We start from the raw sequence: 23,786 nt of genomic DNA on the forward strand, positions 1-23,786 counted from the left end.
AGGTCCTGGAATCTACGATAGGGTTGTTCAGAATTGATCGACTTTCAAAATGTCGTGGTTTTCAGTCCGATTCCCATGCCTTATACCATAAAAACATATTCTAGGTACTTTTTTTCGTAATTCATCCCTTGCATCCGTGTGCACATTGAGCTGGAAGAATATCGGCTAAAAATAGGGGATTCCCCTAAAATTTGAGTTTCGCTATTCGGACTAGGCTAGTAAAACGTCATATATAAGCTGGTTTTATGTAGCAATTGCGGTTGGAGTGCTACATAACCTCACTATAGAAAGTATTGTCAGTTCAGGACACCATTTTCATGTCCCACACTGCCTTAGAACTCCTCAAAACTGCCTAAGACTGATAGTCATTTTGTTGGATCTCCTATCCTACACTCCTCAACCCTACCCGAGATTGTTCATCAATTGCCGGGATCACCACGTGCAAGAATACAACTGTAAATGTATCATTCACTCACAGCCACATTATAAACATCACATTGTTCAAAGGAAACGAAACAAAAAGGCAAAGAAACAGATCAACTTGGCACATTGCATTGCACTGGGATGCAAAGCTCACTAGAAGTCGTTTCGGAGGGAAATTTGAGGCCTTGGCAGTGCGGGCATAGTCTGCGTATTCCAACGCATTTGAGAAAGGCAAACTTCTTGGCAATCGAACTCTGGAGAGTGGTACAGGAAAAGCACAGGATGATCTGTCATTTGAACTGCTGGAACTTTATAATTTAACAAATAATGTCAGAGCTCTTGTGTTTGACACAACACCCTCAAACAATGGAAAAAATAAAGGTGCGGTTCTGTTACTTGAAGAATTGATAAACAGGAAATCTTTCTACTTTCTACTTCTGCTTGTCGCCATCATATTTATGAACTAGTCATCCGGGGAGGTCTGGAAGTGAAGTGTGTTTGGATCTGCGACCACAGGCCCTGAAAACACAGATTTTAATACCTTCCAAGAAGTGGAAAGATATTGATCAATTAAGAAGCTCTAAAACACTTCAGTTTGATGAATGCAGCTGGTTGGCGATCAAAGCTGATGAAGCTAAGCAAGAACTAATTCCACTGATGAAGCCATGTATTGGAAAGCAGAAAGAAGTCTTGATAATAAATGACTACAGAGAATGTGCAACAGGCACCTTGGCGATTGTAGCTGCCCAATATATTGATAATCGTTTTCGCAAGCCTGGTGCTACTAATAGCACTGGATGGATGAGTCAAGTGCTGTACTGTCAAAAATGTTCATGTGGAGAGAGCAAATGGGCTATTCTGAAGAGTTCATTAGAAAGTTGCCCTGTTTTATGTCCCAGCTTGGTTGAAAACTGGTAATGCATGTGACGCACAGTATATTGATCTCAAATTCCTTCATAGCATGACAGACTTTTCATTGTGCGATTTCACAGTTGCTGATGTGGCATATAAAAAGATGCGAGAACATCATTGGCATCTCACCGAGGAAACGATGGTATCAACAATGTTCTCGGCTAAACCAAAGAGTCCTGACAAAGTGAAGGAAGCGATGGCTGCTAAATTGCTGCAAATGCCAATCCTTTAACAATTTCGCAGAGGTATTACTCTGAGTCTAATCTCTTACTCTGTCTCTGAGTCAATGAGTATGGTTGCTTTAATTGAACCGGAATCATGGTTTCTATTCAATGCTATACATGTCGAACATGATTGGTTTAGTCTTCCAGTTTCGGACGGGCATACTGATTCGCATTTCGTGACTGCTCAAGAATTTGTGAGTAGCGTTGAAATAGTTAACGGCGCAGCAGAGCGTTTGGTGAAATTGGATACCGACTTTGATGCTTTCAAAACAGATGACAAAGAACAGCGAGCGAGCCTCTTACAAGCCGTGGAAGATAACGGAAACAGATATGCCGATTTCTCCAAAGCAACCATTTCATCCGGACCTGATTTAAGTAGTATTTGCCAAGTTGATCTGTTTCTTTGCCTTTTTGTTTCGTTTCCTTTGAACAATGTGATGTTTATAATGTGGCTGTGAGTTAATGATACATTTACAGTTGTATTCTTGCACGTGGTGATCCCGGCAATTGATGAACAATCTCGGGTAGGGTTGAGGAGTGTAGGATAGGTGATCCAACAAAATGACTATCAGTCTTAGGCAGTTTTGAGGAGTTCTAAGGCAGTGTGGGACATGAAAATGGTGTCCTGAACTGACAATACTCTCTATAGTGAGGTTATGTAGCACTCCAACCGCAATAGCTACATAAAACCAGCTTATATATGACGTTTTACTAGCCTAGTCCGAGAAGCGACACTCAAATTTTAGGGGAATCCCCTATTTTTAGCCGATGTTCTTCCAGCTCAATGTGCACACGGATGCAAGGGATGAATTACGAAAAAAAGTACCTAGAATATGTTTTTATGGTATAAGGCATGGGAATCGGACTGAAAACCACGACATTTTGAAAGTCGATCAATTCTGAACAACCCTAATCTACGATCATAAAGCTACGAAAGCCGATTCTCTGTCGCCAGAAGGAACGCCTCTACACTCTTGGAATATTTCATTAATGTTATGTGTTGTGTTTTCGGTTATTTGTAACCGAATATGTACTCGTTAACGTTTGTTTTGTACCGTTACTACCGTATCTAGCCCGTCTACTAGTTGTTTGTTTTTGTTATTATTACGTCATACAGACAAAATAGTTCTTACATTTCGAATTTGATTCACCCCATCACTAACGTTCGCTACTGATGAGAGTTAGTCGAAAAGCTTTTAGCGAATAAATTAACAATATGAAGTTATTGTTTCGCGTTAAATGAAAAGTAAAAGAAGCTAATATAAGAGGAAAAGTGTCAATAAGAGTGGGAAACTTCACTTGATGGTTTACGGAGAGGAAGCTACTATAAGCTAGGGCAGTGGTTCTTAACCTTGCCTCCAGCGCCCCAGAAGGGGCGATGGCGATTTTGAAGGGGACGGAAACGGTCCGGGGGCGATATGGGGGGCGCTGGGATCAGGGGGGCGATAAGGGGGCGCTGAAGAAAAATGGCTTCACCGTAGACGATGTGGTAGTAGGACATATCCTTAATGAGTATTCAGAACGAATTATCATTCTACAAAACATGTCAAATCCCGGAATTTTTGGCTGCGCTACGCGACGATGTTTGCTACATATATTCTCACAAATGTAGTTGCTTATTATAATTCATATAAAACGAATTGTGCGTACTTTTAGATCGCCAATTTCCCGTTATTTAAATCACTGCCGTCACGCTTGCTATAGGATTATTTTCAACAAAATTATCGAATTAGGTATTATATCCCGCAGCGCACAGCGTATGAAAATCGAAGAAGGAGGGACTGTATATCACTTTTGATTGACAGTGAGAGCCCCTTGTACATAAAATAAGTTTTGAAGCTTCGTTTACGAAATGAATAACCAAACATACTTGTATTTGTGAGCTGTACAAAATCAAATCGTCAGAATACTTCTTCGTCGTATCATAGAGGATGATACTATCTCGTGCTGTGGTTCACAACCTCATATGTGAACGTAATATGATATGAGTTGCCAGATATATATGCATCCCATTCTCAGTTGACTTACTTATAGTTACACGATGCACTAAGACAAAATCCAATACCATTAATTTATAATTTCCCCGCATGGTCAATCGCCGGTGGGAATTTGGGAGGGTTCGAACCACAGGCTCTGAGACCGTACCCGATTGTTGTTATAACAACCTTCATTTGCCCCTGACTATATCACACACAATTATTATATGGTTTATTATAGTTGAATGGTCTTCGAGCGCAATTAAAGCGCGAAATATTTCCAATAAAAAAGTCCCGAAAAGACCGACTGAAGTTTGACCTCTTACCAAGACCGAAACTGCTGCAACCCAAAACCCCCAATCGGTTAGCTCGAAGGGTGCCCTAAATTATTTCGGTGCATGAACATAAATTAAACATTATGTTTTGACGACTCTCCCACGGAAGAATACGCATAATTATAGAAAATAGAAATAGGCATTTCGGCGTCGGCCATTACCACGCCACGATGCACGAAGACATATGAAGTTACGGTGAATAAGGGACTCCGAGAAGTGTGTCAAAAAGATCGTCAGCGAGAAAACCTTAAGCTGAAGAGGATTGCCCTTATGTTGAGCGTAAACTTCGATGTATATAAGTCTAATTGTCCATAGTTGCTGAAATCGCTCGTGCCGAATGATAATGTGGTCGCAATCTGCACCCAACAGGACAAATAACATCCATCAGAGAAAATTGTTTGCCAGTGGCAAAATACCAATTTTGAATCGTGTGCTTACTTTAGTTTAATACGCTTATGCGTTTCAATATCTTTTGACTATAGCGGACAAGAGGTAACAAAATAACATGTAACGATTTAATTGTGCCAACGGGCACGCCCGAATATGTTCAATTAATAATTCGGGGGCCTTCATTTTCCAATACAACAGCTCACTCAGCGCTACTGGTAAATCTGATTTCGTGGGCTGAGAGGATAAACGTTTATAGTGACATATATGTAATTACAACCTATGTCATTCATGCATTATAGAAAATTTTGGCTCCTAGGGCGACCAGGCCACATAAACTTTGATGACCATCGAAATCACGCGACGGGGTTCTTGGGGGCGAAGCCCTCATGAATTTGGTTTATCACGCTATGGGTGCCCATAGATAATCGTTTTTAAGGGGGGCTGACGAAGTGTTATAACGGCCCTCCCTATCTCCTATTGTCTTTATTACAGTCCTTCCAGTATGAAGTGGGGGGCGCTGAAGCACGATAATTTTTGAAAGGGGGCGCTGGAGGAAAAAAGGTTAAGAACCACTGAGCTAGGGTTACCATACGTCCTTCTTTAGGAGGATTTGTCCTCTTTTTCGGGTTTCTGAAAATGTCCTCAGAGGACGCCTAAAAGTTCCTCCTTTTTGGCAATTCGTTCTCCTTTACAGCTTTTACAGCTAGGATAATGCACAGGTTCAACTGAGTATCAGCATAAATGACGGGAAATGTTATACGGACGTTCGAGCGGAACATTCGGGATTCGAATGAAAGTGACGACCTTTTTTTAGTAAACTCAATAAATTTTCCAGCGAAAATAGCAAAATAAGCTGTTTTCAGTCCTGATCAACTATTTTTTCTGATTCGGTAAAATTTTCCCCCTTTCCCGATTTCTAAATATGGAAACCCTCCTATAAGCGAAATGCAAGCTGTAACGCAACAGCGGTCGAAAATCATTCGTTTTTATTATACCCAGATAGCGAAAATCTGGAGAACATGGTGTTGTTCTGGCGTGACGTTTTAGAAACGTGATCGCTAAACTGCGTGGCCTAATTTGTCTCGATATTGGATTTTGCGGCCTCTACGAAATTTGCGATGTTGGCCACGGGCCACGACACGTTTTGAGTTGGCTACCCTTGATGTAGCCTACAACACATCATAGCTGAGTGGCTCTTATTTATACTCGGCTACTCAGCTTTCCTGCAAATAAATCTACATTGTTATCATTTACTTCTCTTGTATATGCAGCAACAGGTACGAGTATATAGATATAGGTCTTCGTATGATTGTAAGCTATATGTTTATTCGTACAATGGCTACAAGGAGTGGCACAGATGTCGAGAAAAATCTCGACCCCTACTACATGGCAATCGCTCTTCTTGCTGAAAGACGAAGTAAGGACCCAACCCGAAAGGTGGGCACGTCTGAAGAGAACTAGCGGTTTGCTAAAATCGAAGCTACGTCTCAAATATTTGCCTTTTTTGAAAAAGCGAGCTGACCTTGTTATTACAGGCATTTATCTTTTATAAATTCACATAGACTTGAAATGAGGCATTCTGCAGTGTAACGTGAATGAAAAGAATCATTGTTCCAAATGATCACCCAGGAATTACTCAAATTATATATTGTGACCAATTCAATGTACCATATTGGTACATTATTCCAGGTGGATTTCGTTTCATCAAGATACTCAAATTTTCCCGAACACACACTCAGTGTAGCGAATCATCTTTTGGCGTTTTCACTGGTTCCTCGAAATAATCAAGGCAGAGTGTAGCCCAGGGGTGGGCAAACTACGGCCCGCGGGCCGCATGCGGCCCGCAACATCGTTCTGTGAGGCCCGCGAGAGTCTGAAGAAACTTATTAAAAATATTGATAAAATGCTTACTAAAAATCGAATTAATACAACTTTTTCTTAGTATATTGCAACATGATAATTCTAAGGCAGTGGTTCTCAAACTGAGCAGCTCACCCCCTTGGGGGCGTGAAAGCATCCGAAAGGGGCCGCGAAGCTGATCTCAAATGAATAGATTTTTCGCGCTCCGCGCGATTTTCATCCAATCCCAGTTATGGCTCTGTGTTTATTATGAATTTCATATTCAAAAATCCCTCATCCACAGTCGTCATCTTTCATGCCATCAAATTATCCGATTCATTCTCTGTATGCGTAGAATTAGGGTCTTTATATTTTATCTACACATACTAGAAGCGTGTTTGATGCTAATATGGTTATGATGCTGTCAGCATTGTGTCCTGGCACTAAACCAAAGTGGAATTAGTAAATCTATGAGCAGTTAGCTGCTCACATATTCAAATTTCAATCCTGTTCTAAGAATAGGGACCATCGATTTTCATCTCTACAGTTTTGACACATTGGTCATTGAGTTCGACCAGCCTATGAAACCTCGCCACTGTTTCTGACCCGTGTACGATATCAGTGAAGCAATGCTTGGTTTTAAGCCTATGTATTATCTTCATGTCCTCGCTATGTGATCAAATACCAATATTGCGTTTTGCTGCGGCCCGCGAGCTCAAAAAGTTTGCCCACCCCTGGTGTAGCCTATAGGCTTGCATTTAAAACAAAATCAATTCAAAACAAACATGTTTAAAATAAGGCTCTTGTTTAAAACATGTTTTTTTAATGTTTTTTAGCCATGGCTTCACGAATATTTAATTGTGACGCCCCAGTGTATTGGCATTGACAATTGAAAATATGGCTCCTTCGACGAAAAACGGCTTCCGACCACTGTCATAAACAGACCAAAAATATTTTTAACCAGAACTACATCGTTATGCAGCATTCTTACGGTCGGCGGTCATCATCATCAGAACACCCATTCCGTACCAATGATCTATATCTACATACAATAACTGTTGAGCCGACGACGATTCCGAGGGTTTCTGCGACCCTATGTATATGGTATACGTAGGTGCAAATAGTTTATAGGCTCATACTATATGGTTTTACGGACATATTTACACAATTATGTCATGAATAAACAATTTTTTTTAATATTGTTTTTCAAAAAAGGAATTGGTTTAAAACACTGACATATTTTAAGCAAAGTGTTCTAACACCCCGTTTGTTGTAAATGCAACCGTAGTAGGGATGGTGTGAACGTGAGGTTCACGTTCGCGTTCTGTGTGTGAACCTCAGAAATTTAGAGGTTCACGTTCGCAAACGAACCTTGGTAGGTTCTGCACTGTGAACCTTTTTCAAATATACACTTTTCACTTCATTATAACATCTTTTATTGACACTTATTGCATTTCAACTGCGGGCCACTCTATGCATGACGCTGGCAGCATAATAAAAACACTAAACGAGCATGTGACTCTCTGCTGTGAGCTTGACCCGCAATGACTCAACATCTAGAGCGAAATCCACTACATGTAGTCAGCGAATGATGCTTTTGCTTATTTAACCAATCAATGGAATTGATATCGTTGTCTAATGTAAAAAAATCTAGCAGGGATACGGGGTCAATCTTGACTTCATATGTTTATTGTATCATAAAGACATAATCCGTGCGAATTGGCGTGTTGGCTATTCCTGTATAAATAGTTAATGGGGTAATATCTGTGGCAAGTATAGAAACCCGTTTTACACTCTGCTCAATATCAACGACGCAATACTCAGACGCCAAATACATTGTCCGGTCTGGTCTAGACCGTCGAGTCGTAGGCTTATTCCCTTGCAAGTCCTCATCGAAATTGTTGGCAAAGCGACGGGAGATATTGATTTTATGGGAATATTTTTCCATTTGATTGCCCCAGTTGATACATTTGGAGACGTTTAATACGTCAATATGTATTTCAGCATTGTGGCATTATGTGGCCCGAGTCGTCGCTATTAGGTATCGTGTACATTAGGCTATCACTACCGAATTTTAGGGTTGGAATTAGCAATATCACGTCACGTGACGTCATGAGGTTCACGTTCGCGTTCACACAGAACCTTTCAAAAAGGTTCGCGTTCACACGAACCTGAACCTTTCAGAGGTTCACACCATCCCTAAACCGTAGTGTAGCCTATACCTATTGAGAGTGAAAATCCGTATACTATCTGACATCATGTGTACAAGGCGTGCACTTTGTGCATGCTGGTTGATTTGGACTAAACGCTGCGATCTTCATCTCGCTACGATGTTTGAGATCGTATTTTCACCCGTTTTCTGTGTTTCCTGTGTTACATACAATCAAGAGCATTTAGTACGACTTTGTAGATGGTAACCCTATACCAACTTCCATGTTTCTATAGATCTGCGAAAAGGGGAACTGAACTCCTAATCGAAAGAAAGCGTTACGGTGTACCTAATACTTGACATCGATGCTGCACTCGCAGCATCTCTATGAAAATCTCTGAAAAATTGTTTGGATTCTCTCCCAAGATAAGGGTTGACCGACATCTGCGCATGAGGCACAGAATCACTCGACTTCACAAACTAAAAACTAAGCCTAACCCAAACTGTGAATCTAATATAAGCCGTTACCATAACTTCTATCCACACATGTCAAAGAATCGCCAGCAGAAGTGTCATGTACTGTTTTGTAATATAGCATCCACATATGTTCAGTCCACGGAGCAGCCAAAACATATAGTAATAGTCAGTCAAATAGGATACGGTATCGATGCACTTACACTCTTATATTATATCGATCCAGGTCGGCGCGTGTATTGTAGACGAAAGGGAAGGAAATAACAAGAAAGGAGAGGGAGGAAGAGTGGTTGGCATCGGTTACAACGGTATGCCCCTCAATTGTCCAGATGAATTGATGCCATGGAAGAAAAATCCCGAAACCGAAAAAAAATTGAAAAGTTTCTACGGTAAGAAAAAGAACTGGTTTCGCACGAGCGATTTAAGCTGCATACCGTGCGAAATCCCTATATAGTGACAAGTGACAAGTAAATATTATGATACTTACGACATTCCCGAAAATCTGTACTCGTCAATATTAGGAAGGTATTGGTATAATCTATAGCTGCAACACGAATGGGTTGCGGGTTCGAGTCCGACCGAGGTTGACTCAAGAATTCCTATCCAAGTGTTGGCGGTTTATCTAGGCTCCTCCTCACCATCTCATCCGCGTAAGCCTAGAAGTTGACCGTGCTACAAGTCGGCAACTATGGAATAAAAATGAAGAAAATTGGTATGGTGTAAATCAGTGCTTCCCAACCTCTTTCAGTTCGTGACCCACTTTTACCGAAATGATGCATTGTGAGACCCACTATGAGACATGACCGATTATATAAGCACGTAATTCAACGTACAATGAGTGGTGTGGTGAGAAGTTGAACTAGACGCCCACAAATGAAATTGCGCGGTAATTTGAGAATACCAGTGTATCAAGCTGACAAGAATGCTCGGAAAGTAGATTACAAACGAGAAAGCGGGTATTAAGCCGTAATTCGGGGCATCCCTAAAAGACGGAAAAGCGGAATCAGCGGAAACAGCGGAATCTGCGGAAAACGAACCATAAAACGCGGAGGCAACGGAAACAGCGGAAAAAATAAAAAATGCTAATTCCTAAAAGACGGAAAGCGCGGAAAAGCGGAAACAGCGGAAAACTTAATCGTCGATTAAATAGCGGACTTTGATACTGACATAATCTGCTGGTTGCAGAATCCAAATCAGCGGAAAACGGAGCGTAGCTGAAGAAGCGGAAAAGTTAACCATACGAGTTTGAGGCAAATTTGACGGAAGATTGACCATCGATTAAAGAGAGGACTTTGATACTGATATAATCTGCTTGATGCAGAATATAAATCAGCGGAAAACAGAACGTAGCCGAAGCAGCGGAAACAGCGGAAAATTTAACCATACCAGTTTAAGGCGAATATGACGGAAAATTTGACCATCGATTACATAGCGGGCTTTGATACTGACATAATCTGCTCGCTGCGGAATATAAATAAGCGGAAAATGGGCCGTAGCCTACGCAGCGGAAACAGCGGAAAATTTAACCATACCATGTTGAGGCAAATTTGAAGGAAGATTGGCCATCGATTAAAGAGGGGACTTTGATACTGATATAATCTGCTGGCTGCAGAATCCAAATCAGCGGAAAACAGAACGTAGCCGAAGCAGCGGAAACAGCGGAAAAGTTAACCATACGAGTTTGAGGCAAATGATACTGGCATAATCTGCTTGTTGTGGAATCTAAATCAGTGGAAAACAGAACGTAGCCGAAGCAGCGGAAACAGCGGAAAAGTTAACCATACGAGTTTGAGGCAAATTTGACGGAAGATTGACCATCAATTAAAGAGAGGACTTTAATACTGACATAATCTGCTGGCTGCGGAATATAAATCAGCGGAGAATGGGCCGTAGCCTACGCAGCGGAAACAGCGGAAAATTTAACCATACCAGTTTGAGGCAAATTTGACGGAAGATTGACCATCGATTAAACCATACCAGTTTGAGGCAAATGATACTGGCATAATCGGCTTGTTGTGGAATCTAAATAAGCGGGAAACAGAACGTAGCTGAAGCGGAAACAGCGGAAAAATTAACCATACGAGTTTGAGGCAAATTTGACGGAAGATTGACCATCGATTAAAGAGAGGACTTTAATACTGACATAATCTGCTGGCTGCGGGAACAAAAAACGGAAAACGTAGAGTAGCGGAAGATATTCGGAATAGGCCCGAGATATTTTGTACCGTACGTGTCGTACATGTACGTACATTTTACAATTGTGCATTTGAGTGGCATGAAGGAAATTATAAACCATTTCATTGGCAACTTGACAATTTGCCGAATTTTTATCACACACTAGAGAGATATCGGCCGCAGTATATAAAAGTATATATAGTATCGGTCTCAGTATACGGTAATTGTGAATTACAATATGATTTCGCGGCCATGGCTATTATTCATTTATTGCCGGTGTAGCAAGAATGTAAATAGGCCTACCCAAGAAGCCTTGAAGACACGAACAACAATAAAGTGGGCAAAACCACGCGTTTCGATTGATAATTCACCCCCGGATCACACTGACGACTTTGTCAGAATGATTGAAATATATCCCGACATAACTATCCGCATGGCACACAGCGATTTGCTTGACGAAACCAGAAACATACTGAAAGCATCAATGCAGAATACGGAACTGCCAAAAATGCTATCTTATGGAATGTTAAAGCTATAGTGAAAACACCGCGATATTGAGACCAGACATGGGGTGATTAGATTACTTAATGACAGAGGTGGCCAAAGTAGTCAAGAAAGCTACTCAAGTAGAAAAGGTCAGGACGTGTTCCCTCACGCATATTACGGCCTTCAGTTTAGTCGAAGAGCAATACGGAGAAATTGTATGGATAGGATATTAACACTTTGCGCGATTCGTATACGATGATAAAAATAAATATGGCGTAACGTAAAAATGCCATATAGTGCAATTGTATTTTAGGAAAATAGACGGCTAAATTGCGAAACGGTGATGATGGGCCATATTTGCTGTGATGAAATATGTCATATGGGCGACAATGCGGTGCAATGCAACCTACAACCTAAATAATATTTACTTTTTTGGAAATATATACTTTCGTGGAAATATTTTAATTGTAGGGTTACACTATTTCTACTTGACAAACTGAAAATAGAGAAAATTAAGTAAGTAGATCACAAAATATTACGAAGTAAAAGTAGAAGTCGCTAAGATAATATATACTTGAGTAAGTACCAAAAGTAGAGGAAAACTACTTGAGTACTTCGAAAACGTAGAAGTACTTCGCTACTGACCACCTTTTGCTTAATGATCACTTCTTAATCACAAGATTGCGATTACGATTGCAGCAAAATCTGGAAGTAATCAATTGCGATTACGATTACATTGGAAAAGTAATCACGATTACTCACGATCACATTTAGCAGATTATGTCATTATCAAAGTCATATTCGCTTCAAGCTGGTATGGTTAAATTTTTCGCTGATTCCGCCGCTTCGGCTACGTTTTGTTTTCCGCTGGTTTACATTCCGCAGCCAGCAGATTATGTCAGTATTAAAGTCCTCTCTTTAATCGATGGTCAATCTTCCGTCAAATTTGCCTCAAACTCGTATGGTTAACTTTTCCGCTGCTTCAGCTACGCTCCGTTTTCCGCTGATTTGGATTCTGCAACCAGCAGATTATGTCAGTATCAAAATCCGCTATTTAATCGATGATTAAGTTTTCCGCTGTTTCCGCTTTTCCGCGCTTTCCGTCTTTTAGGAATCAGCATTTTTTATTGTTTCCGCTGTTTCCGTTATTTCCGCGTTTTAGGGCTCGTTTTCCGCAGTTTCCGCTGTTTCCGTTTTTCCGCTTTTCCGTCTTTTAGGGATGCCCCGTAATTCGTCGATTGCGTCGAACATAAAAGGGTCTCGAGTGATTACAATCGGGATAGATTGCATTTTCCAATCAACGTTCGCAATTTCAAAGCATACACAAAACACACTGTCCAATTTCGCATTCCTATCAATTGACTGTCACGAAAATCTGGTTCACTAATTACTGTAAGCACGGGAACGTGACTTTAATTCAGAGGAGAAGAAAGGGTACCAGGCCGTCTAATCGTAAGAAGATTAGGTATTTGTCATTTTTGAGAAAATGAATAATACCTGTAACATTTAGAAATTCTTCGCAACCCACCAGAAATAGCTTCGCGACCCATTGGTTGGAAAGCGCTGGTGTAAATGACCTTAGTATAGTCGACGAACACCATGAATCCCACAAAACAACAACAACTTATACATAATAGCAACATCGATCAACCGATATAAAGTGAATCATACAGTATGTAGGGTACGTGTAGTTAATGTAAGTACGAGAAGGAGTATTGTGTGATAATGCCTACAATTCGCAATTATGTTATATAGTTGCCGTACAGTATCGAGTCGCACCATTCCTTGTGATCATACAAACAAAATGGCGAATGGTTAATCTTGCGGAGAATATTTGTTGAAATTCAAATTTGGAGATGTTTTATATTATTATATAATAATTATCGATCACCCGCATGTAACGAACCAGTGACATTGGTAAGTGAACACTGAACACCATTGTATAGTTAGTCCACAACACTCGAATTAAGAACAAACTAGTAGACTGGACTGTATATTTTAGTATATTGTTCCATCAACAACCTTCTTCCTTACCCTTGACCTTGAGCATCCATATGGGGAGTAGGAAGCCTGGGGCTCGCATCGTAAATTCGTAGAAAATAACCAGCCTTGGATGGAGATTTATGTAGTTTTCGTATGAAATGGAGTCGACTGAATCGTGATCTATGTAATTAAAGTCGCCACATTCAGCTTCATGATTGCTTTGGGTTCTGTTTTGTAATAAATAATGCGGCCCGCCCGGACTGTTACGCAATACCTGCGACCCCCACTCTGTTCCCGATCTAGGTACATATAGAAGTGTTAAAGTGACGTAACCCAAGCTCACAACGCGGTTCCTGGCATAATTTTGAAATTTTATGGCAATGATGAATTCATCAATTTTAGTGGTACATGCAGAAGCCAATGCTATTGTGAATATGAATCCACAATCAGTAGCCGATTGCGCTGTTTATGTGACGTTGCATCCGTGCTGCGAATGCGCCAAAACCTTGATCTTAAGCGGTAAGTACCGATTACGTTGATTTATTGACAGAATTTCTAAAGCTTTACAAATATACATATGCCATGAGAGTCCGTAGTTGTGGATTTATTAGTCCTACGACTACTCATTCAGCGTTTCAAAAATATGTAGGCTATTCTTGTGTCTACGCAGCGAGTCGTTTATACCAGCTTGATGCATTTGTTTGATATATTGTAGAGTGTAGACTGGAACTTTTATCCACGACTTACGCCATATGCACTAATCTTGGAAATTGTGATTCACAGGTGTACGCAAAGTAGTATACCTTTCGTTTGATGACTGCTACAAGAAACCTCCATCATCGTTCGAAGATTCTGAAAAGTTCTTGGAAAAACTGAGGGATGATAAAAATGAAAAATTCGAATACGAGCCATATCCCTTTGATCCGGAAAAAGTGCGGTATTTTCGACTATATAGAATGACAAATGTCGTGGTTAAAACTATTACGTAGCCTATAGTGCAAGGGTGGGCAAACGTTTTGGTGCACGGACCGCATTCAAGATCTGAATTCAGTCCAGGGCCGATGTGTAAGTCGCTTGTGCCGATTCTTGCCACAAGATGAAAATTTCAATTTGTGGGCGATGATCTGTTCATAGATGTGATCATTCTACTTCGGCTTTGCCTCCATTACACACAATGCTGACATCATTATAACCGCGTTTCTACAATATATCGATAATATAGATACAGAATACTTCTACACATATCGAGGACGAATCCAGCTAACACACGCGCGTATCGGTTTTCCAAGCACAACACTAAAAGTAATAAACTTGCGGGGGCCCCACACAAAACAGCGAAGTGGGCCGCATATAGTTCGGCCACCCCTGATATATTGCTTCTGTAAGGAAAACTAGTTACGCGTTCCTCCGTTGTTAGCATATGTGTGGATTGCCTTGATATTAGCCGTGATACTATGCCCGCTATATATTGCAAATCATTGGAAATCCCCAAAGAGCTTACGATGTGGATCGCATTCGATTATAGCACAGCGATTAAGTCGCAGAAGGATACCCTATATTTCCGAGCAGCTTTCCGAATTTACAGCCCGCACCGCCCGTTTATTCCATCGGTGACGATTGTCGGTTGCCACCACATGCATATAGGACATATTTGCTTGGATGGGGTGACTGTCGATTTATAACCTTCAGCAGGATAAAGTAGTTTTGGAGATTCAGTTCAAGTCTGAACCTGGAACTCCGCCGACAAATGGCAAACATTCAATTTGGTGGGGAAATGACGAATTGAACTTGCACAGCGAAAAGTACGAGCCTGGGTGAGTATACTGATATTTATACAAATACTAGATTTAAACTATATGAGTACGTCTGCTTCGAACAACCCGATTCATTTCTAATGTTGGTTGTTGTTGTTGTTGTTTGATATTCATGGTATTTCGATTACATGGGTCATCTTGCACCAGCCCGATATTTTTATTATGATGCCGTATTAGCCAACTTGTAGCACAGCCCACTTCTGGACTTTTTTAAGACACCGCTTACGTGGATCACGTGGCGAGGAGGAGCCTAGCGGTACCTCCAACACTTGGCCAGGAATTCCGGAGTCGGCCTTGGTCGGACTCGAACGCACAACCCATTGGTGTCGTAACTGTTGAACGTACCGCTACGCTATCTCGTCACCCAATGTTCTGGTGATACTTCCATAGGATTATTATCGGGACGGCAAGCCATCGTGATAACCTCTGAATACACTTTATTTTTGATTATTTCGTGCACCTTTTTACAGTGAAAAGTTTATCGGAAAGGAGATCGAATTATTAGAAAAAGATGTCGAATTATTGAAAAAAAAAGACAAACCTGTGTACAGCGAAGATAGTATTACTCTGGAAGAATGCAAGAAAACCTTGAAAAAACGCCAAGAAACCTGGGGAAAAATTGCAGAAGAGTGGAAACATATTTCCTGGGAACAATATTACATGGGAATGGCGATCATTACAGGAGACTTGAGGGGATCTGAGCCGCACGTAAATATACGCATGAAAATGTCTGAATATTTAGCCTCTAGAATGATGCATTTATTACCCAGGAAGGCGCCTGTGTCGTCAATGAAGATGGACGAATTATAGGATTTGGATATTACCGCAATATTGGGCAAATTGGAGATGGAAATGAAGGGAAGAAATTGGGTATACTATCCAGAAATAGGTTTATTACGGCATCACTGTAATGCAGAGGTCTCAAACACGCGGCCCGCGACGACATTTTAGATTTTTAATAATTTGACAATATATAAGGGTCACATATATCTTTTCAGGTTATAAAGTCAAAATTCCCTCTTTGCTCCGAAAGCCTGAAACTAATCATCAAACTTCACTATCACATCTATTGCAAACGCTACCATGCAGGGGAAGATTCACTATTTCGCCACATTTCCAATTCATGGTGACAAAACCTGACCCTTAGACGATTCGTGACTGAAATTTGTGAGTTGGAATTGGTCGCGACCTTTCTTAGAATTACTCAGACTCGGGCTAACTCGATGGCAAAATGAAAATGACTCGAATTGACTCGGAGTGACCCGGAATGCCGTGAATTTGTTAGAACCATGGACGCAACAAACTAATCGCGTATCAGGGTAGTAGTAATAGATCAGAAGGTCGCAGCTTGGCATTTCGCAAACCAAGCAAGTAGTTATGGCAACCATGGGCAATCTGTTAGTTACATCTTTGGTCGCTAAATCATGTTATTAAGGCTACTTCAAGGTACCGAGTACCGTAGTGGTACGCTCCAACGATATAACAAAAATGGGCCGTTCGGCGTTCCGACATTTCAATCACTAAGACACATTCATTAATATATTTATATTATATTTATGTTTTTTTCTGCTCCTGTATTTGAAGATATTTGGCGATGAGAAGCCTACATATCAGAAGTACACCCGAATTCTGGATTGGAATTACAATGCTCAACCTAAAAATGTTTTGATATCAGATCAGCCTCTATTATCAATCTGTTAAATTCAAAATGTTCAAAATTATAACCCGATAACTTTTATGATGGCATCATACATTTGTCCACCCATATGGTGTCTATATCTTATAATTAATATATATCAAGTACAACAACAATTCTATTCAAATAGTTATAAATGTGATGATTTTCTTCGTGCCAGGCCTAAATAGATACAAGAGTAAATCACGTTTTGACGATGTCTGTTTACTGTCAGTCTGCTGGATCGGCTCACTTTCAATAGGTCATTTCATTCCCGCCAAATAAGGCCTACTTGGAAAGACATAGAATACCCTTATAAGCAATGTTCCCTCTAAGCTGCGCACGTGCGCAAATGCGCAGTGCTTTCACGGTCTCTGCGCACAAAAAATCTAAGTTGCGCACAAAAAATCCGAAGTGATGACCTTTTTTTTAGACGTTACGCACTGATTTCCAAGGGTCTGCGCAGTAAGTTGATGAGTGTGCGCAGACCCGTCAAAAATTAGAGGGAACATTGCTTATAAGTGCTGCGGTCCGCGGCGTCGCCAAAACGGGAAAACTGGCCCGCGAGCACATTTGAGTTTGAGACCTCTGCTGTAATGGTTTGCCAAGGACCGTGACTGCCGCACACCAAACCCTCTCCAATTGGGGGGGGGGGGCGAACTCGAAGAGGGCTAAAAATTATTTCGTGAATAAACATAAATTATGGACTAGTTTTGTGAAAATTTATGCAACTTTGTTCATTTTCGCCTACGTGCGATATGATGTTTCCAAACCTCTTCATTATTGGCTACCCGCCCCCCAAGATCAAATAAATACGCATGATTGATAGAAATTGGCATTTCGGCGTCGGTCATTACCGACTCCGACTCCTGGGTCTTTAAAGGCACCGGCTCCGACTCCGGCTCCAACTATTTTCCTCAAGGAATTCCGACTCCAACAGTACTACAAATTTACTTCGAAAATTATATGCCACGATGCTGGTTTAATGACTTTCTTAAAACTATTAAACATATTGTTCATGATGGCATGCAAAATTGTTTCATTGTGGCACAGCTCGACATACGAACTATGCAATTAACATGGAAGCATTTATTTCGAAATATCCTTCTTTTTTTTATATGTTTTTATAACATAGACAAGTCACGGATATTCTCTAATATGCTTGAATCATTCAAACATGATTTTTGATTGCATTGGCAATTTTGCGTTATAGTCACGAAGATGCATCTTGCAATGTTTTCCTCTATGCAACTGAATTGTCATTTGCCAATTTTGTCAATATCGTTACCAACAACAATGACTGCTGATACATACAAGTCCCATTTGAATTATTATTATTGGTAATTTTAACTTCTTCAATTTGAAAGCACTTGCTTGTTGAGCAAATTCATCCAATAACTCAGGGCTCTTCAACCGGGTGTATCGTACACCCTTTAGGCTCTACAGGATGGGCAATTATTTTTCTCCGCGGGCCTAATGAGAAGATGAAAATACATCGGCGGGCGGAGTCAAAAATTTTAGCTATATTCTCCAGCGTATTAATTTTATTTCTAACTTGAAAGCGATGAATTACGGTATTGGCAGATTCCGCTTAGTGAATGTGTTGATATTAGGTGATGAGAAATATTTATTTCAGTCATAATTTTGGTGCCTACATAAGCCTGTGGTATATTTCAAGAAATCAGTGATGGTACTGAACAGCCTAAGTGCTCTCCACGGTTCAAAGTTCCCAGTAGCCAATTTCACCTTGGTATTTGCCGTCCAGATGGGCCATGACGACTCTCCGCTGGAATGTGGCCGTGTGCTATATCGGTCATCGAAATGCGGCTTACTACGGAATCGATGTATTTTGTGGTCAGGGGTGTACAAGTTATGAGCAAACGTTAAAAGGTGTACAACGACTAAAAAGGTTGAAGAGCACTGCTTTAACTTCATAAAAGTCCCGATTTGCGCTGAAGTACTTGCACACTGATTTTCCATAAAATATATCTGTGGGGGAACATATTTTTACGAAGGGGTCCTTCCCAGACGTTGTGTTAATAACCCGATAAGGGCCAAAGACCGTCACCATACTACATCAAATTTTTGACTCCGACTAAAAAATCGGACTACGCCCTTGGACTGTTCGGGCCAGACTCGAAACTCGGCTTCATCGAAATGATTAGAAGGGGTGGTGATAGTCCCGCAACGCCATACACCCATCTATGACACCTTTACCTTGGTGAAATAGATCAGAGAAGCACCTTGGTAAACGAGAAATGATCAGGGAAAATCTTTGTTCGATTGGCGTGTGGTGTGTCCGAATCGAAGTTTATGATTTGAAAAGTGCACGCGCTGACGCGAAGATCCAACAATTTCAGGCAGGCATATATCCTATTTTTGTCCAGGCGTGCATGCTCCTGTCTCCGCAATCGTCAACAGGAGTCCTGTGTCTATGCGTGACTGCACGCTCTACGCCACTCGCTTTCCATGCAATGAATGCGCAAAAGTCATCGTGCAGGCAGGTATGATTCGCAACGAAAAAATTTGTGTCTTTGAAATTGCTACTTCTACTTGAGTATAAATTCATGGCATTACTTCTACTTCTACTTGAGTATCAGCTCAGACTTATTAAATCACCTCCGATGAGATCTTACTTTTCTTTGTCAATTTTAATAGTGCGAGATATAGTGATTATGCTTATCTGTCAGGACAGGACCGGGGGCGAGCACGAAGGGGGCCAAAAATTATTTTACGAATTAATATAAATTATGGAGTATGTTTTTGAAAATTTACGCAACTTGTTCAAACTTTTTTCGCGTTGCGCGTGATTTAATGGTGTCATATATCTTGATTAATCGGTACCCTTCCTAAATGAAAATATGCCCATTATTTAGAGAAATGGGCATTTCGGCGTCCGCCATTACCGCACCACGACATATCAAGTTTTAGGCCAGTCCTGTGCTGGAAATCTGAACCCCACAAGACAGATTCTATCCCGTAGAAAAAAATATTTGGCAATGTAGAAATCCCAATTTTAAATCGTATGCGTCTCTTAGTTTATTGTGTTTGGACGATTTGAATATCTTTTGACATAACAGACAGGAGGTCACTCTCACTATATAACATCACGTAATGAAGTCATTATAGCAACGGGTCCGCCCGAATATGTTTAATTATTATTTACGGCCATACATTTTCCAAGACACCTCACTCAGCTCTCTATATAAAATATATGCAGTGTCCGATCATATTGACCGATTCAATAATGAATTATGGAAATTTGTCGCACCTGGCGCGGCTAGTCGATGTAAGCTGACTCACAAAAGAGTGACATGAATATCGCTGATGAATCGCAGGGCCGCCCTCCAAGCCCCCAGTTGGGAGCGGGCTATCTCGAAAGGGGCCCAAAATTATTTCGTAGATCAACATTAGAGTTGGAGACTTTTATTATTGGGTCCCCTTAAATTATACCCCTCATTTCTGGAAATAGGGCAATTTGGCGCCCGCCATTACCGCGCCCCGAAACACCAAGACATCTGAAGTTGCGGCCAACCTGCGTCTCCATGAAGGGCGGTAACAATAATATCGACTCTGAGAAAACCTGGACGGAAAGTGACTTCCGTATATCGCCGAAATCTTCGATATTTCCAAATGCTCCTTATCCATGAGGCACTAAATTGCCAGTGCCTAATAGCCTAGGGTTGCCATACGTCCGGAATTTCCCGGACATGTCCGGAATTTCACTGAAAAATCTGCGTCCGGGAGGAATTTCTAAAATATGCCTAAATGTCCGGAATTTTGAAGGCTGGAAGTAGTCTCGAAAGTTTTTCGTAGATCAACATAAACAATATTATTTTCAAGCAGATTTAGGAGAGAGAGAGAGGTATGGTAAGTAGTTAGATAAATGGGCGGAAGGTCCCCATTCGCGATTTATAAAGAACAAACAAAGATTATCAGTATAATAAACAATTAAAGAATTCCCCGATTCTCATTTTTGCAGCAATACTTTTATGACCCTGTGTGCGGCAATCAAAAAGGGGGAATAATTAACGCTAGAGAGAAAAAGAACAAAGAATCTCGATTGACCTTTGTACTCTGTCCAGACATGAAACTTATTGATTAGTAATTCTACTTGTACTTTTCCACTCATGATTCTGTCTCGCTCGACCTCTGGACAAGGACACGAAACTAGAGCTGACTTCGGTCGTACGCGACGGGGCTTGGTAATAGTTGCCTGCCGACAAATCGTCCAGACCTATCGTTTTGTGGTCCAATTTCGTGACGTGTCTTGGGAATAATTACCCGTCAAACCCCCCTGGCTGACTTGTCGTCCCGTGGTTGACTCGATTTCATGTACGCTGGGGCATGGGAATAATTGCCGGTGCTGACTTCGGTCGTGTACGACGAGGCTTGACCATAGTTGCCGGCCCTGACCCTGTCATTCCGTGGTCCAATTTCGTGGCTCGGGAACAATAGAGCGTCAAGCTGGTTGACTTGTCGTTCCGCGGTTGATTCAATTTCATGTACGGTGGGTCATAATTACCGGTCGTGACGTCAGTATAGTTTCTTCTGATCCATGAGATCCTGGTGTGTGTTTTAGGTGTCCATACGTTCGGCTATGTAAAGTGACGCTTGTGGTCTGTGTCTTGTGTACTGTTGTACTTGAACCCTTTTTTGCTTTGTTATCGACCCAGACAGTAACGAGAAACGATCTGTTACGATTATAAATATGTATACCATTTCGAGTCATATCGAGAATGAGAATGAATGTCGTAGTAGAAATGTGTATTAGGCGACCCGACATAGATTAACTTAAATAAATTAGCATTATAAATACAATAAGTAATTGAGCAAATAGCTGATTCTCAATTTTGCTCGCATCAACATGTTAACCCCCGGTATTACGTACCTAGTAATCGGTGCAAGCAACAAATGTGGCTGTTCCATACCTCGTTCTAGCGTATTCATAAGGACAGACAGTCCCGAGCAAAACAATGTATTTATGATGGGTTCTTTTTACTGCTTCACGGGTGGTCAAGCGTAATCATCCCGGTGTCTGCAAATGATATTCAATTTACCACGGGATATTAATTTTGTATGCTGTACATGATATACAACTTGAATCGATCTGTTGGCGAACTAATGCTTTGCCCGTCTGTAACATGCACATATCGATCACGAGCTCACCACGCACTTGCCGTTCGAGGGCGACTCATTTCGCTGCAGACAATCAGTTGTGTTCGCGTGTATCGTAACATATCCTCAACACTTGTTATGTCAACACCTCCACGCATATTTACAATATCATACTAAGGAACTATTGTTTCGGCAGCCACGCCCTATCGCTCGAAGTCGACAAATTTCGCTACAGACAGTCAGTTGTGTTCACGTATGTGTCGTAAATATATCCTCAACACATGCTATGCCAATACCTCCAAGCATATTTGCATCATACTTAGGGTTCTGGTTTAAATCAGGCTGAAGTAAATCATCACGTGTCGACAATCGATCGAAGCCCGTCAACTGGTATTTTGAAAGCTCCCGGTATGGTGTATTATTGTGTATGGATTGTTGCGGTATTAGAATTGTGGATACGGCTCGTTGGCGGTGCGAGGATCAGGTTTATAGTATACTATACCTACTTAGCTCGGATATTATACGACGCGCTGCTATCGTTGCTTTGTCCAAGACCTAATTCACGATAATCAATCTCGCTGTCGAAAATGACATGCGGCCACGTAGACTGCATAGCGCCATTTTGTTTTGTGATCCATCCTGCTGTGCCGAGGATCGAAACATATCCTCAACACATGCCAACACCTCCAAGCATATTTGCAGCATCATACTACGGATAGATTGACTCGGCAGAGTGTTACCGTCAGAGAATTGCTGTGTCACGCCTTCGGGCCTTGCATTTTCCGCTCGGTAACTGCGAGTACGATGTTATTGTCCACGAAACGAATCGGGGTAGCTCGCTTCATCGGGGTGGACTGACCTTATTTGGCTGAAACACGCTCGGTGGTGCAATAATGGGAATGAATTGTGACAGATCATGCCTGATACGATCTATAGCCTGAGGTGAGGTGTGAAGTAGAGGGGGAGATTTCGAAATCGGAATCCACTGTGACTATAGGGTTGCTAAATCAAAGTCCAAAAAATCCGGCTGGCTCGTAAAGTCCTGTTATTTCCATATGTTGTGAGGGTAAAATATAGCATAAATCCGACTATCAGGTCCATTTGGCCGCATCCAGACTGGCTTCGCTGAAAACTGACGAAATCTGCCCCGGGTCCGGAGATGTTTCGTGACCTCCTCCGTCCAGACAAGATTGTTCTGCTGTAATATAGGTGTCGTTGTATAATAATTTACGCACAAGGAGACTTGGTATCGACCCTTTGGCGGAATTCTGTTTGGTTCGTCTGTACAGGTGTTATTAGTGCGATCAGATTTGGCACCTCAAGGAGTATATTGGTAAAAATCACACAACGATGACAATAACTTTACCGTTCAACATGCGGTCAACGATGCGGTGTGATGTACGTAAATCAGCTGTGATCAATCGAGCGTGACACAATCGCTGTCAGTCATCAATCTGCAACATGACAAAACTCGCGTTTTCGGGTTGACAGCAACACAGTGCGATATACTTGATGTCCCCGTCGACCCTCCTATTTTAATGGGGTTACCATGCGGTCTCATTTAGGGGAGCATATGTCCTCCATTTCCCAGATATGTCACCCAATTCACCTAAATGTACTCTCTTTCTGTCAGTTTGTCCTCCTTGTTAGCTCAACATTTCCAAAAAAACACCACGAGTAACGCAAAATGTGGGCCTAGATTACGAAAAGTCGGGTATTTACGTAGCCAAATCGGAAAAATGACCCTATGAAGGTATTGTGCAGGCTATTACGTGGATACGTGGGCGTGTGTAAACATGTGAATAGTAAAAGC

The 23,786-nt window shown here is 41.3% G+C and overlaps 3 protein-coding genes across 4 annotated transcripts in view; 2 read left to right on the forward strand and 1 right to left on the reverse strand.

Annotated features, from left to right (window-relative positions):
* The window catches only part of LOC145440458 (uncharacterized), a 162,064-nt gene that overhangs the window by 90,912 nt on the left and 47,366 nt on the right, over window positions 1-23,786 (reverse strand). The gene's annotated exons all lie outside the window — the stretch shown is intronic.
* Window positions 5,544-23,786, forward strand: part of LOC145440454 (uncharacterized) — a 66,853-nt gene continuing 48,610 nt past the window's right edge. The window contains exons 1-3 of the mRNA XM_080318064.1: window positions 5,544-5,697; window positions 8,949-9,111; window positions 13,769-13,885. Of these exons, the coding sequence (XP_080174190.1) occupies window positions 5,566-5,697; window positions 8,949-9,111; window positions 13,769-13,885 (412 nt within the window). The 5' untranslated portion in view covers window positions 5,544-5,565. The remainder of the gene's footprint in view (window positions 5,698-8,948; window positions 9,112-13,768; window positions 13,886-23,786) is intronic.
* The window catches only part of LOC145440463 (deoxycytidylate deaminase-like), a 20,991-nt gene continuing 12,246 nt past the window's right edge, over window positions 15,042-23,786 (forward strand). Inside the window, exons 1-4 of the mRNA XM_080318075.1 lie at window positions 15,042-15,180; window positions 15,651-15,888; window positions 15,951-16,050; window positions 19,243-19,359. Coding sequence (XP_080174201.1) covers window positions 15,841-15,888; window positions 15,951-16,050; window positions 19,243-19,359 — 265 coding nt within the window. The 5' untranslated portion in view covers window positions 15,042-15,180; window positions 15,651-15,840. The remainder of the gene's footprint in view (window positions 15,181-15,650; window positions 15,889-15,950; window positions 16,051-19,242; window positions 19,360-23,786) is intronic.

This window comes from Botryllus schlosseri, chromosome 6, assembly GCF_051294905.1.
Source record: "Botryllus schlosseri isolate E-star chromosome 6, Bs_hap1, whole genome shotgun sequence".
In the NCBI taxonomy this organism is placed as follows: Eukaryota; Metazoa; Chordata; class Ascidiacea; order Stolidobranchia; family Styelidae; genus Botryllus; species Botryllus schlosseri.